Source organism: Panicum virgatum, chromosome 2K, assembly GCF_016808335.1.
Source record: "Panicum virgatum strain AP13 chromosome 2K, P.virgatum_v5, whole genome shotgun sequence".
NCBI lineage: Eukaryota > Viridiplantae > Streptophyta > Magnoliopsida > Poales > Poaceae > Panicum > Panicum virgatum.
Window position 1 is genome coordinate 17,986,832 of NC_053137.1, and position 11,908 is coordinate 17,998,739.

At 44.1% G+C, this 11,908-nt stretch overlaps 1 protein-coding gene, 2 long non-coding RNA genes and 1 pseudogene across 4 annotated transcripts; 2 read left to right on the forward strand and 2 right to left on the reverse strand.

The window, feature by feature from the left end:
* The first annotated feature begins 200 nt into the window (after window positions 1–200).
* Window positions 201–1,621, forward strand: LOC120669889. The gene is made up of 3 exons (XR_005672854.1): window positions 201–399; window positions 925–1,278; window positions 1,487–1,621. It is a non-coding gene; the product is annotated as an uncharacterized LOC120669889 (long non-coding RNA).
* Window positions 664–5,017, reverse strand: LOC120669853 (receptor kinase-like protein Xa21). Of its 2 annotated transcripts, XM_039949723.1 has the most exons (3): window positions 4,564–5,017; window positions 1,524–4,010; window positions 664–1,256 (listed from the first exon to the last, which is right to left on the reverse strand). In XM_039949723.1, the coding sequence occupies exons 1-3, from the start codon at window positions 4,979–4,981 to the stop codon at window positions 889–891; spliced, it is 3,273 nt and encodes a 1,090-aa protein (XP_039805657.1). In that variant the 5' UTR covers window positions 4,982–5,017; the 3' UTR covers window positions 664–888. The 2 variants fall into 2 exon arrangements, with proteins under 2 accessions (XP_039805657.1, XP_039805663.1); XM_039949729.1 differs by lacking the exon at window positions 1,524–4,010.
* Window positions 2,896–5,403, forward strand: LOC120669883. The gene is made up of 2 exons (XR_005672852.1): window positions 2,896–3,038; window positions 4,571–5,403. It is a non-coding gene; the product is annotated as an uncharacterized LOC120669883 (long non-coding RNA).
* Window positions 5,404–8,019: 2,616 nt separating this feature from the next.
* LOC120669864 lies at window positions 8,020–11,639 on the reverse strand (annotated as a pseudogene).
* Window positions 11,640–11,908: the final 269 nt, after the last annotated feature.

Genomic DNA, 11,908 nt, shown 5'->3' on the forward strand with positions numbered 1-11,908 from the left:
GAAATGCAAGTAAAAAGTTAAGGGGTGGGCGTGGAAAACCAGGCCGTTTTCCAATTTCTTCAGATAGTCACTTTAGATGCGCTGGCGCGACACCTTCATATACGAGACGCGCTGACACGACTAAAAAAGTTAGTTTCTGAAAATTTAAATCCACATGTGCTATTAATAAAATACTAGTATTAGTTTTAAAAGGGTTAAAATAAAAAAAAATCACCCAATTCGTGCGGCTCATGTCGCCGCCGCCGGAGTCCGGTAGCGGCCGCCGCACTTCATGAAGTCCGGCTCTCTCTTCGTACGGAGCACGGCCCCCGCTCCAGCGCCTTCCCAAATGGCGGTTCGGTGGCAGTCCTTCCCCTCCCCCCGGCCGCGCTAGACTTGGGTGTGACACGAATCTAGCAGGTATGCGCCAACCGCAACAGGAAATTCTCACTTTGGTCTAGGCATGATTCGTATGCGATGAACCAACGAGGAGTGAAGGGCGCTCCGCTTGGTGCTAGGAAAATTCGTGATTGGTTTCCACGTCCCTTTGTGTTAATCAATTGCAGTATCTAACCATGGACTCGGAGTTGTTCATCAGGAAATAGGAGCTGTTTTGTTGTGGGTTGGGTTGAACTCTTCTCGCCTAGCTCTGCTTCTTTTTGGCACTGTAGTGGAGAATGGGAATACCTGGATTGCTCAAATGGGGATTCAGTTTTGCCGAGCCATGGATGATCCATGTCCATTCAAGATGGGTTCAGCATTTTTGTCTCATGGAAACACATCATTTCATATATTTTTTTAATGCCTAAAAAATTGGCGTTATCATAAGCAGAGGATCAGATATATACTCAGTTTATTTACTTTTTCCACTTTCTTTCCAGATGCTAGTTTTGGTGCATTTTTTTCCTACTATGATTGTTGCATTTTCTCTCTTATCCTGTGCAGTTCCCTCAAAGCATCAGCAATCTGCATCCGCTCTGTCGGTTCTTCCCTCGAACATTGGATGCCAACTCTGAAAACTGACGTGATACAATTAATGTCTATATCTTCCTTGATTGTGATGTCTGACTTGTCCTCACCATGCTCTGTTAGGAACATATTTTGATCGATTATTTCTGTTGTATTGTGTGGCAATGCCATCTCGACATACTGGTGAAGGCCAAAACCTTCCTTGAATGCAACATCAGTTGGTCTTTTTGCAGTGAATAATTCCAGTAGAAGTATCCCATAGCTAAAGATATCCCCATGTGTAGAAACTTCATTGCCAATTCCATACTCTGGAAAGGAAGTTGTCATGAGGTGAATTAATAATCAATATAGTTTTGACCATATAACGGGTTCATATATAAAACAATTTTTTTTTGCATATTAATGGATGTTGCAAGTTGTAAATCCTAGTATTTTTGCTCCAATAGAAATACTTTTTAGCATGATATGGAGCTAGATCCTTCTGATAGTGTATTGTTGTCATGGCCGTGCTGAACTGATGATTATGTTACTTGTGCAGAATGTGAGTGAAACAGTAATCTAGTACTATGGCTTACCTGGAGCAATGTATCCTATGGTTCCTCTCAGTGCTCTCATACTAGTTGAATTTTGTGATGAATTGGCGTCATCAGATAGAAACCTTGCCAGTCCAAAGTCAGCGACATGAGCAACCAGATCGTAATCTAGTAAAACATTGCTTGGCTTAAGGTCACAATGGACAATCGGCGTTGGTTTATGATTGTGGAGGTAGTCAAGTGCTGAGGCCACATCTATAGCAATCCCTAATCTCTGGTTGATATTTAATGTAGTTTCTGTACCATCATTTCTACTTGGATTATGCAGCCACTCATCTAGATTCCCATTGGGTATGAACTCATATATTAGAGCTTTGAAATCATTGCCTGCTGAATCAAGGCCTGAGCAAACAGTTAAGATCTTCACTAGATTTCGGTGTCGAACATGTCCCAACGCCTGACATTCTGCGATAAAACTCTGTGATGCTCCGTGCTGCTGAAGGTTAATTACCTTTATTGCAACAGTTGTAGCTTTGCCATTATAGTGTATAAACCCCTTATAGACTGATCCAAAGCTCCCCACTCCAATAAGATTTGTACGAGAAAACCCCTCTGTTCCTCTTGCCAATTCACCGTAAGAAATCCTCGGATATTCATCCATCAAGGTAACTGAAGTTTGGGGTTTCCTTAATGATCTGCACCTTAAAAGCCATAAAGAGAGCAAGCAAAACAAAATAATGCAACACAAGATTGCTGCAATGGGTGCTATTATGAGCTTGAGTTTTTGAGAGCGATACTTCTGGGAGTCCTTGTTTGAGCAAGGGGGCAGTCTGAGTTCCAGGTTTCCTCCACATAATCTACTATTACCTGCTATGGAGAATGCACTAAGATTCTGAAAGATACCTAGTTCTGGTACTGCACCATCAAGATCATTGAAGGACAAATTTAGGTAAACTCCAGAGAGGTTTCCAAGGAATTCTGGAATGTTTCCCGACAAGTTGTTGTATGAAAGGTCAAGCATCTGAAGGCCTCTTAGGTTGCTTAGTGAGGGTGGAATGGACCCCTCTAACATATTCATACTCAAGTTGAGGTACGCCAAGAGCGAACACTCACCAAGTGATTTTGGAATCTCACCGAAAATTCTGTTGTTGGATATGTCAAGCCGCTGCAGATTTATCAAACTACCCACTTCTAAAGGCAATGGCCCTGACAGCATGTTGTTTTGCAAGTCCAAAAAGGCAGAAAGGGTAGGCATCTGAAAAATTACTGTTGGTACAGAACCAGTTAACTTGTTCCCCTGAAGATCCAACCAGTTAAGTGGGCAGTTAGCAAGACTGGATGGTATGTTTCCAGTGAGTAGATTATCTGCCAAACGAAGTTGGTACAACTGCGTGAGGTTTCCAAGTGATGATGGGATTGCCCCTTCAAGTTTGTTTTGTTCAAATTCTATGTCTTGCAACTTGTTTAGTTTGCCAAGAGAAACTGGAAGTGTACCGCGGAGGAGATTTCCACCCATTGCAATCTGTGTTAGGCCAACAAGGTTCCCAATTCCTTGAGGTATGGTTCCCTCTATTGCATTGTAGTCTATATAGAGAATTTGCAAAGTTTTAGAAAGATTAGCTATGGAACTTGTCAAGATTCCTCCTAAATTGTTTCCTGATAATCCCAGATAGCTTAAAATGGTACAATTTGCTAGAGCCGTGAGAAACTTCCAATCAATAGGGCCTCTTGCCTCAAGTTGGTTGACACCTAGTCCCAACCTAAATAGACCATACAGCTGTCCTAAACATGGTGGAATCGTTCCAGATAACAGGTTATAGTCTAGTAATAGGTCCCTGAGGTTTGTTGAGTTACATAAAGATGATGGGATGGACCCATGAAATTCATTGATACTGAGGTGTAGATATTCCAGTTGGGGAAATCTACTGCCCATTTCTTCAGGCAATGATCCTTGTAGGTTATTTGACTGAAGCGAGAAGAGTTGGAGTGAGGAGAGGTTGAATAGGGAATCAGGAATGTGCCCAGTGAGATTATTAAACTCTAAAGACAGATAAGTGAGGTTTTGAAGGTTCCCAAGCTGGGGTGGTATAGGGCCTGTAAGTAGATTTTCACTGATTTCGAGCAATGTAAGAGAGTACAGGTTCCCTAACGATATAGGTATTACACCAGTAAGGTAGTTGTATCCAATATCGAGCCATAAGAGATTAGAAAGGTTTGCTAGTGATGGAGGTAGGCTTCCAGTAAGATTGTTCCACCCCAAGCCAAGCTTTGTTAGAGAAGAGAGTGCACTTAGTGATGGTGGGATTGTACCAGTAAAGCTGTTGTTATTCAGAAGAAGATAAGTTAGTGAAGTGAGGTTTCCTAGGGAATCTGGAATGGCCCCTGAAAGCTTGTTCCTGGCCAACGATAGGTATTCTAGCTTCTGAAGGTTCTGAAAAGAATCAGCAGGGAAGCTGCCTGTTAGATTATTATACAGTAGGCTTAGTGATTGTAGATCTGCAAGGCTTCCGAGTTCTTCAGGAATTTTCCCTGCATGAATACCACTCTTCATTATTATAATGAAAACGATTCACACCAATTTCTGAAGTAGCTTTCATATGAAAGAAGAAAGAAATTTTCAATTTTGAGGATATGTTCTAACAAAGAAACAATATTGGTCAGTAGTTTTTCCTGTCCTTTGTTCTAAGATTCCATTTTCTCACTCTGTTTTTGTTGTCAAATAGACAAAAGGGGGGAGATATTTATGTGGGAATAAAACAGAATTAGGGCAGAAGTGTGTGTTCGAAAAACTAGAACAACTCAAGAAAACAGAAATGCACGATCCCAATAAAAGCATGCAGATGAATTTTTTGAATAGAATTTCGTAAAAGAATCATCTGGCATTCCAGCATTTGCAAAACTTAAAAGATAGAGTTCAAAATTATGTAGTTCCTCTGGTACAATTGAAGGAATAAAATATGATTATTAATCTTGGCTACCGCAACCAACCAAATGAATATTTGGACAGAATTTCCTTACAGTTTATCTGGAAGTCAAAAACTTAAAAGGATAAAGACCACTAACATATGCAAATTTCTCTTACCTTGAAGGTTGTTGAAGCCAAGGCTGAGGTTGCGAAGATTCGAGCAACGTGATAGGGATGGAGGGATCTCGCCATCCAGATTGTTGTAGCTCAGATCAAGACTCGTCACGAATGTAAGATTTGCTATTGCAGGGGAGATGATACCGGAGAGGTTGAGCCCAGGAAGACCAAGTGCTGTGACGCGCCCGCGCCACCCTTGAGCACCGCATGTCACACCATGCCACTGGCAGTAACTGACGTTCGATGCTCTCCCCCATGAACTCAGTGCTCCCGAGGGATCATCTGTTATGAGCGCCTTGAAGGACAGGAGTGCGAGGTGGTCGATGCTAGCATTGCTTGCTGCCTGGGAACCAGAAGGTAAGCAGCAAAGTGGAAGGGTGAGGATGGCGAACAGCAGAAAGGGAACTAGAAGCTCCATGGCCAGGCTATGCTGCTCGTGACGCTAGGTTTTTTGTTTATACCTGACGAGAGCTGGAAACAGGAGAGAAGGCCGGAAAGAGTGTCAAAGCAGCACACTGCAAACGGCCGGCCTCTTGGGTACTAACAAAATATTCGATCAGCCAATCAGTCAGTGTATCTTTAGAGTCAAGCCGACCAATTATGAGGGGACTGCCGGTATTTTAGCGTAAACTCAATATTCTGTGTTTTTCCGGGGTTCTCCCTATCTTTTTCATCTCATTTTTTTTCCATTGTACTACATTTTTATCTGTGGCCTAGCTTTCGAATAATCTGTCGAATGAAATCAGTACTTTGTAAGTAGCTTGGAACATTGCAATCATATGTACCGTGATGGTCTTTGAAACTATCAAGATGGCTGGTATATATGCATCTTATAAGGTCTTTGAAAATGTTAAGCTGACATGGCCAATGGTTATTAGATGGCAAATAGGACAATCTTATTGGTTGTGCTGTCGTTTTCACGTTGTAATCAAACTGCGCTGTTGTTGCCCCCTTCAAGGTTGCAGGTACCGTCAGCAACATTGGGACACAGCGCAACAACAGGCGGTGTGAAAACAATGGGAGTATGGGACGAGTTCTGAGTTCATGGATCGAAAGGTGAGTCTAGTAGCCTAGTAGGCCACAGCAACTTCTGCCGACAATGCTAGCTGGCTGCCTGTTATTTTGACATGGTTGAAGAACCCTCGGGGTTTTATGCCCTTGTAAATTTGGTGATTAATACCAACATAATCAATAGGACTAATATGGTTTACTAGTGTGCAAGATTTAATCTCATGGATGCTTAGGAAAAGGAAGCCATCAAAGTCCGGGACCCAAGAGAGCAAGGTCCTGCGTGGATGTACTCACCAGATAAACCGGTGGTAGCACCGGACAACCGCACCGGACATGTGGGCGACTTCGGCCAAGGCCCGGTGCTCTATGCGCCGGATGGACTGGTGTGTGCACCGGACACCATCACCGGTTGGGCGACAAGGACTCAGCCAGTTTCGCAATAAAACTGTGAAAACCGAGCACCGGATGAACTAGTGGTTCACCAAACAATGTCACCGGATGGTCAACTTTGAAGGCCGAAGACGAAGATGGCGGGACCGGTGAGTGCACAGGACAGCGGAACAGTGCTGTCCAGTGAGTTGTCGGGGGTCCAATGGCTAGTTTCTCAGAGGTGCCAAAAGGCACTCACCGGATGGACCGGTGCCTCTGTTCAAACACCACTGGTCCATCCAGTGAGTGTCGTGTCTGAGCAGCCAAGTGCCCAACGGCTAGTTTTTCCTTAGGGCTATAAATACCCCTACCCCGGCCATATCATTTGTGTTGGAGTGTGCTGAAGCTATAGGGTGTTCTTGTGCACCTCTTGAGAGCCTCTATCAACAAAAGTGCTTAAATGAAGATTAGGTGATTAGCATAGTGCTTTACGAAGTGTTTAAGCTAGTTAGACCCACTCTTAACCCTTACTCTAGGCTTAGGCTTAGTGTTTAGTGAGATTAGAATCTCACACCCTTGGTGCCTACGCGCACCATGATTGTACTTGGAGGGACTTGTAGTCTTGTAAGATCACACAAAAACCGCGCTTGTTGTGTGCCGCCACCTTTACTAGGGGAACGAGGCCCTCGGCGGTTTGGTCGGAAGTTCGTTAGTGAAGACGGCGGGGAGCATCCGGGAGAGGCCCACTCGAAGACCCATTTGCGAGTGGGGAATGACCGGGGCTATCCATGGAGTGACCAGATCGGGAGCTTGACCCTTGCGAGGGGCTCCAAGGAGGACTAGGGGAAGCGTGAGCTTCTCGATACCTCGGGAAAAAATCGCCGTGCCAGAAGTGCTTTTTGACTCATCTCTTTACTTTTCCGCATTTAATTATTGCACTTAAGGTTTCGCATTTACCTTCCCTAAAATTGCCTTGTGTAGGTTCTAGATAAGGTCTTTTGAGTGCTTAATCTTGTACATTAGAGATAGTCACACATAGAAAAACCTAGTGCACATCTAGATAGAACTTGTGTAGGTTTTAATTTGTGATTGAGCTTTTTAGTTTTAGAATTCTCTAGTTCACCTCTCATAGGGCGTCTCGGTTCTAGGGGATTATAAAGATCTTAATATTATGATGGGATGCTAGTGCTCAGGTACCATCGTGAAAAAAAGAATGATAAGATGCTAGTGTGAATCACACTAGAACTGCGAATTGTTTCTGAATCCACATGACGCCGAACTCGTGAGGTTTTTCAATCTGCTTCTTTCTGAACTCTGGTGGCTGCGACTCATCAGGTGAACTCCTTGCAGTTTGGTGATTACGTTCAGGAAGCGATTTGCAGAAGGTGACAGTGGTGCTCGCACTCTCTCTCTCTCTTGTTGCCACCTAGAAACAAGAGTGATGGGCCTCTGTGCAGTCCAGTCCAGTCAATGAAGCCCAGGCCCAGGCCCAGGCCCACTTCTGTGTTGCTTCGCCTTGTCTCAGTCTTCGGCCCTGTTCGGCTGATCTGATTTACCAGCCGGCTTGACTTATTTCGGCTTATTTTCTCTCATATAATACTATTCATTCTACCAGTCGGGCACTGTTCATTCCACCAGCCGAACAACCTCTCTTCTTCCTCGGTTCCTTGCCGCTTGCACCGCCGTCGGCTCGCCACGTCCCCCACCCCCGCGCGGTGAAGGAGGCCTCGGATCTGTTCCCTGTGCCATCGTGTCCACCTCCCGCAGTCCCACCTCGCGTGCAGATGGACAGGAGGTAAACTGCTCTTCTCTTCCATCTCCTAGCGCTTCTGCTATTACTAACTAGTACCACAGAGGAACTAGCGACAATGTACTGGCCCTAAAGACCTGTTGTAGCCCCTGGGAAGGAGGCTGAATAGTTAAATCCAGAAACATAGTTTAAGGATTATATGGTAGGTTATGTGGACTGTAGCTTCAGAACACCTCAGACAGCAAAATGGGGAGTGGTGTCATTGCGAAAGTAGTGTTCATGTATGCTCATATGCATTGGTTGCAGTTTGGGAACCAGAAGCTAAGTAGCAAAATGGAAAATTGATGATGAAAAACATAAATTGAAGTGTAAAAGCTTCATTGCCAGACTGTACCATTACCATGCCTGGCGCTAAATACCAAGTTTGCTAGTTTTATACTGAGGAAGATCTGAAAAACTACAACCCCGTCTTGGGTTCCCTAACTGCTATGCTTATTTACTACGGAAAGCTGGTATTTGAACCAAAAGCCTTCACTGCCTTTCCCTCCTTATTTTTCCCTTGTTTTGGTTTATGCTTACAGTTTTTCTGCGATCTTGCATTTGAAATATTTCCAAATAGAACAGTCGATTGTATCTCAGCGTTCCTGTTAGCTGCGGCGAATGAACTTATCCCTAGTTACCAACAATTCTTTCAAAGCATCTCTAATTTGCATCCTGTCTGCAGGTAGATCTTTTGAACACGAAACCCCAATTTGAAGAATTGAAAGAATGCAAGCGATTCTCTTTTCTCTGATGTTCTGTTTGTCTTGTGTCCTTCCTTCATCATCCTCTGCTACTGACAGTAAGTGTTGATCGATGACATCAATCGCTCGATCTGGTAAAGCTATCTTAACGTACTTATGCAGCTTAGAACCTTCTGCAAACTCATTTTCTGTTGGCCTTCTTCTGGTGAACATCTCCAGCAATAGTATGCCAAAGCTGTATGCATCACCTTGAGTTGAGGCATTATTGCCCTGTCCATACTCTGGAAATCAACAAATGTAAGGAACTCCATAAGTTTCATCATAACAGTTAGATCGACGAAATGCTGGTAATAATAGAAAAAAATGTGTATATTTGTGTAATGTTTTATCCAGAAGTATGCTCTTCTAAGTGAAAGATCAGAATTTTAGATGGCATTGGCATGCGCCTTTCCTCTTTAGTAATGTGTACCTTGTGAACATGTATGCAAAAACATGTTCATTCACGAAATAATATATACTTTTGAAACAAAGTAAGGAAGAATATGCTGTAAGGAAACAATCATACAACAGAAATAAGGAACAAACCTGGAGCAGCATAGCCAATTGTTCCCCTCATAGCAGCCCAACTTGTTGACTGCTCTAAAATGCCACTAGATTCCTCATGCAGAAATCTTGCAAGCCCAAAATCGCCTACTTGAGCAACCATGTTGTTGTCGAGGAGAACATTGCTGGATTTGAGATCACAATGAATAATAGGAAATGGATTGTGGTGGTGTAGATAATCAAGTGCAGATGCCACATCGATGGGCAATGCTTATTCTTTGAACAAGGTCTAGCACCCTGTTTTCACCTTCCCCCTCTGGATGCAAGTGCAGCCATTCATGCAGATTTCCATTTGGCAGAAACTCATATATCAGAGCCTTGAAATCATCACCTCGAAAGTCAGTGCCTGAGCAGACTGTGAGGACTTTCAAAAGGTTCCGATGCCTAACACACCTCATAGTCTCACATTCTGCATCAAAACTTTTAAATGCCCCTCGTGTTTGGAGGTTGAACACCTTCACAGCAACAACTAAGTGTAGATCATTGTTCATCATTCTTCCCTTGTACACTGAGCCAAAGCTTCCTACTCCAATAAGGTTCTCAGATGAGAAGTCATTTGTTGCATTGACTAATTCAGCATAAGAGACTCTCATATGCTGCTCACTGAGTAGTGATTCATGTGCCTTTTCTTTTCTTGGCTTGCTTCTGTAATGTACTATTCCAAGCAATACAAATACTAAAGTGATAAATAATTTCCCTGCAACAATGGAGATCGTCATGACTTTCTTTCGAATAAGCATGTTGGCGTGATGGTTGGAGCAGAGTGGCAACTTCAATTGAGGAATACCCCCACATAGCTCATTGTTTCCTACAACTGAGATAGCTGTTATGTTGACAAATATTCCATCGTTTGGAACACCACCCTCAAAGTTGTTGAACGAGAGATTCAAAGTGGTAAGGCCTCTCATATTCCCAAGGAAATCTGGGATTCTTCCAGATAAATTGTTGTGGGAAAGATCAAGCACCGAGAGACCATTTAGTTGTCCTACTGATAGTGGAATTTGACCCCCGAAGAAAATTTCCAGATACATTTAGATACTGTAAGTTCTGGCAATTGCCAATGGAGATAGGGATCTCTCCGGACATTTTGTTGCTGGAGAAATCAAGTTTCCCAAGGTTCCTGAGGTTGCTAACTTCAGGTGGTATAGTTCCAGTTAGCAAGTTATGATCCAAGCATAAGGAATCAGACAGTGTAGAGATGAGAAAAAGAGCTTTGGGTATTGCACCTGTCAGGCTGTTGTGTGAAAGGTCGAGGAATCCTAAAGGGCAATTGCTTAGATTTGAAGGTATGCCTTCATTGATGGCATTGCCATTAAGACGTAGTAGAGCAAGCATTGTTAAATTGCCAAGAGTTACTGGGATGGGACCTGACAGGTTGTTATTTGACAGGTCTAGTTGATTCAACAGCTTGAGACTCCCAATTGACGAAGGAACACTGCCCTCAAGGAGATTATTGTTCATGCCAAGCTCGCTCAAGCCGATTAAGTTCCCAATGCTTTCTGGTATGTTTCCAGTTATACTGCAGAACTGTAAGTTAAGATAAAATAGATTTTTGGAAAGATTGCCAATAAGATCTGGTAGCTTACCATGTAGTTTGTTTTGACTTACATCTAGATATTTCAAATTACTGCAGTTAGTCAGACCTGATAAGAAACTCCACGCACCATCATTTGTAGCTTCAAGTTGATTATCTGCAAAGGTCAACTCTAACAAATTGTTCTGTTGAATTCCAAAACAATTGGGAATTGTCCCTGATAAAAAGTTTGCATCCATTTGAATCATCTGAATCACAGAGGTATTGCATAATGATGGTGGTATTTCACCATGAAACCCATTACCATTAACTAGAAATAGTTTCAGGTTTGGAAGTTTGCTGCCCAAGTCAGGTGGAAAATATCCATTCAGGTTATTATTTTGTACATTGAAAATTTCGAGGGAGGAGATGTTGAATATTGAAGGGGCTATAGAACCTTCCAATTGATTATTGTCTATATCAATTTCAATGAGGGCATGGAGGTTTCCAAGAGAAGTTGGTATGGAGCCTACAAGTTTGTTGAATGATAGAGAGAGCACTGTGAGCAGCTTGAGATGTCCTAGTGATTCTGGGATGTGCCCATGCAGACCATTTTTCTGAAGATCTATAACTGTTAATGAGGAGAGGTTTCCCAACCAAGAAGGGATTCTTCCCGTGAGGCTGTTCTGTCCCAGTTCAAGAAACCTGATAGATGAGAGGCCTTGCAACAGTGGGAAGCCTCCTGTTAGTTTGTTGAGCGGGTGTTCAGATAGGTCAATCCTGAGAGATTTCCAAGTGTGCTAGGAATTAAACCCGTCAACTGATTCAATCTTAGATTTAGCATAAGGATACCATAGAGTTCACCGATCTCTGATGGGATTTCTCCTGTGAGGTTGTTGGATGCAACATCGAGAAGTCTAAGGTTTACAAGGCAGCCAATCTTTGAAGGGATGCTTCCTGCGAGAGTGTTATAGCTAAGATTCAGTACCTGAAAAGCGTTTGGTCTCTTCTTCCTCGCTCCCTCGCCCCCTCGCTCCCTCGCTCTCGCCCCCTCGCGATCCCCTCCCGCCATGCCTCGTCGGCCACCGCCGCTGCTCCGGCCGGCGGCGGCGGCCCTCCCCTCCCGTCTCCTCCCTCACCACCACCCTCCCCTGCGCTGTCTTGCGGACTGCCGCCGCTGCCCGGCCGCGGTCCTCCGTGGGTTGCCGCGGTCCTCCTCCCCCTCGTCGGGGTGGCCTACTGGCCTTCCCCGCCTCCAGATCTGGGGTCGGGGAGGCCGGATCTGGGGGCGGGGGGGGGGGGGGGGGACCTGGGGTTCCGGGTTCGGACCAGTGGCTGGGGCAGCCGACACCGCGG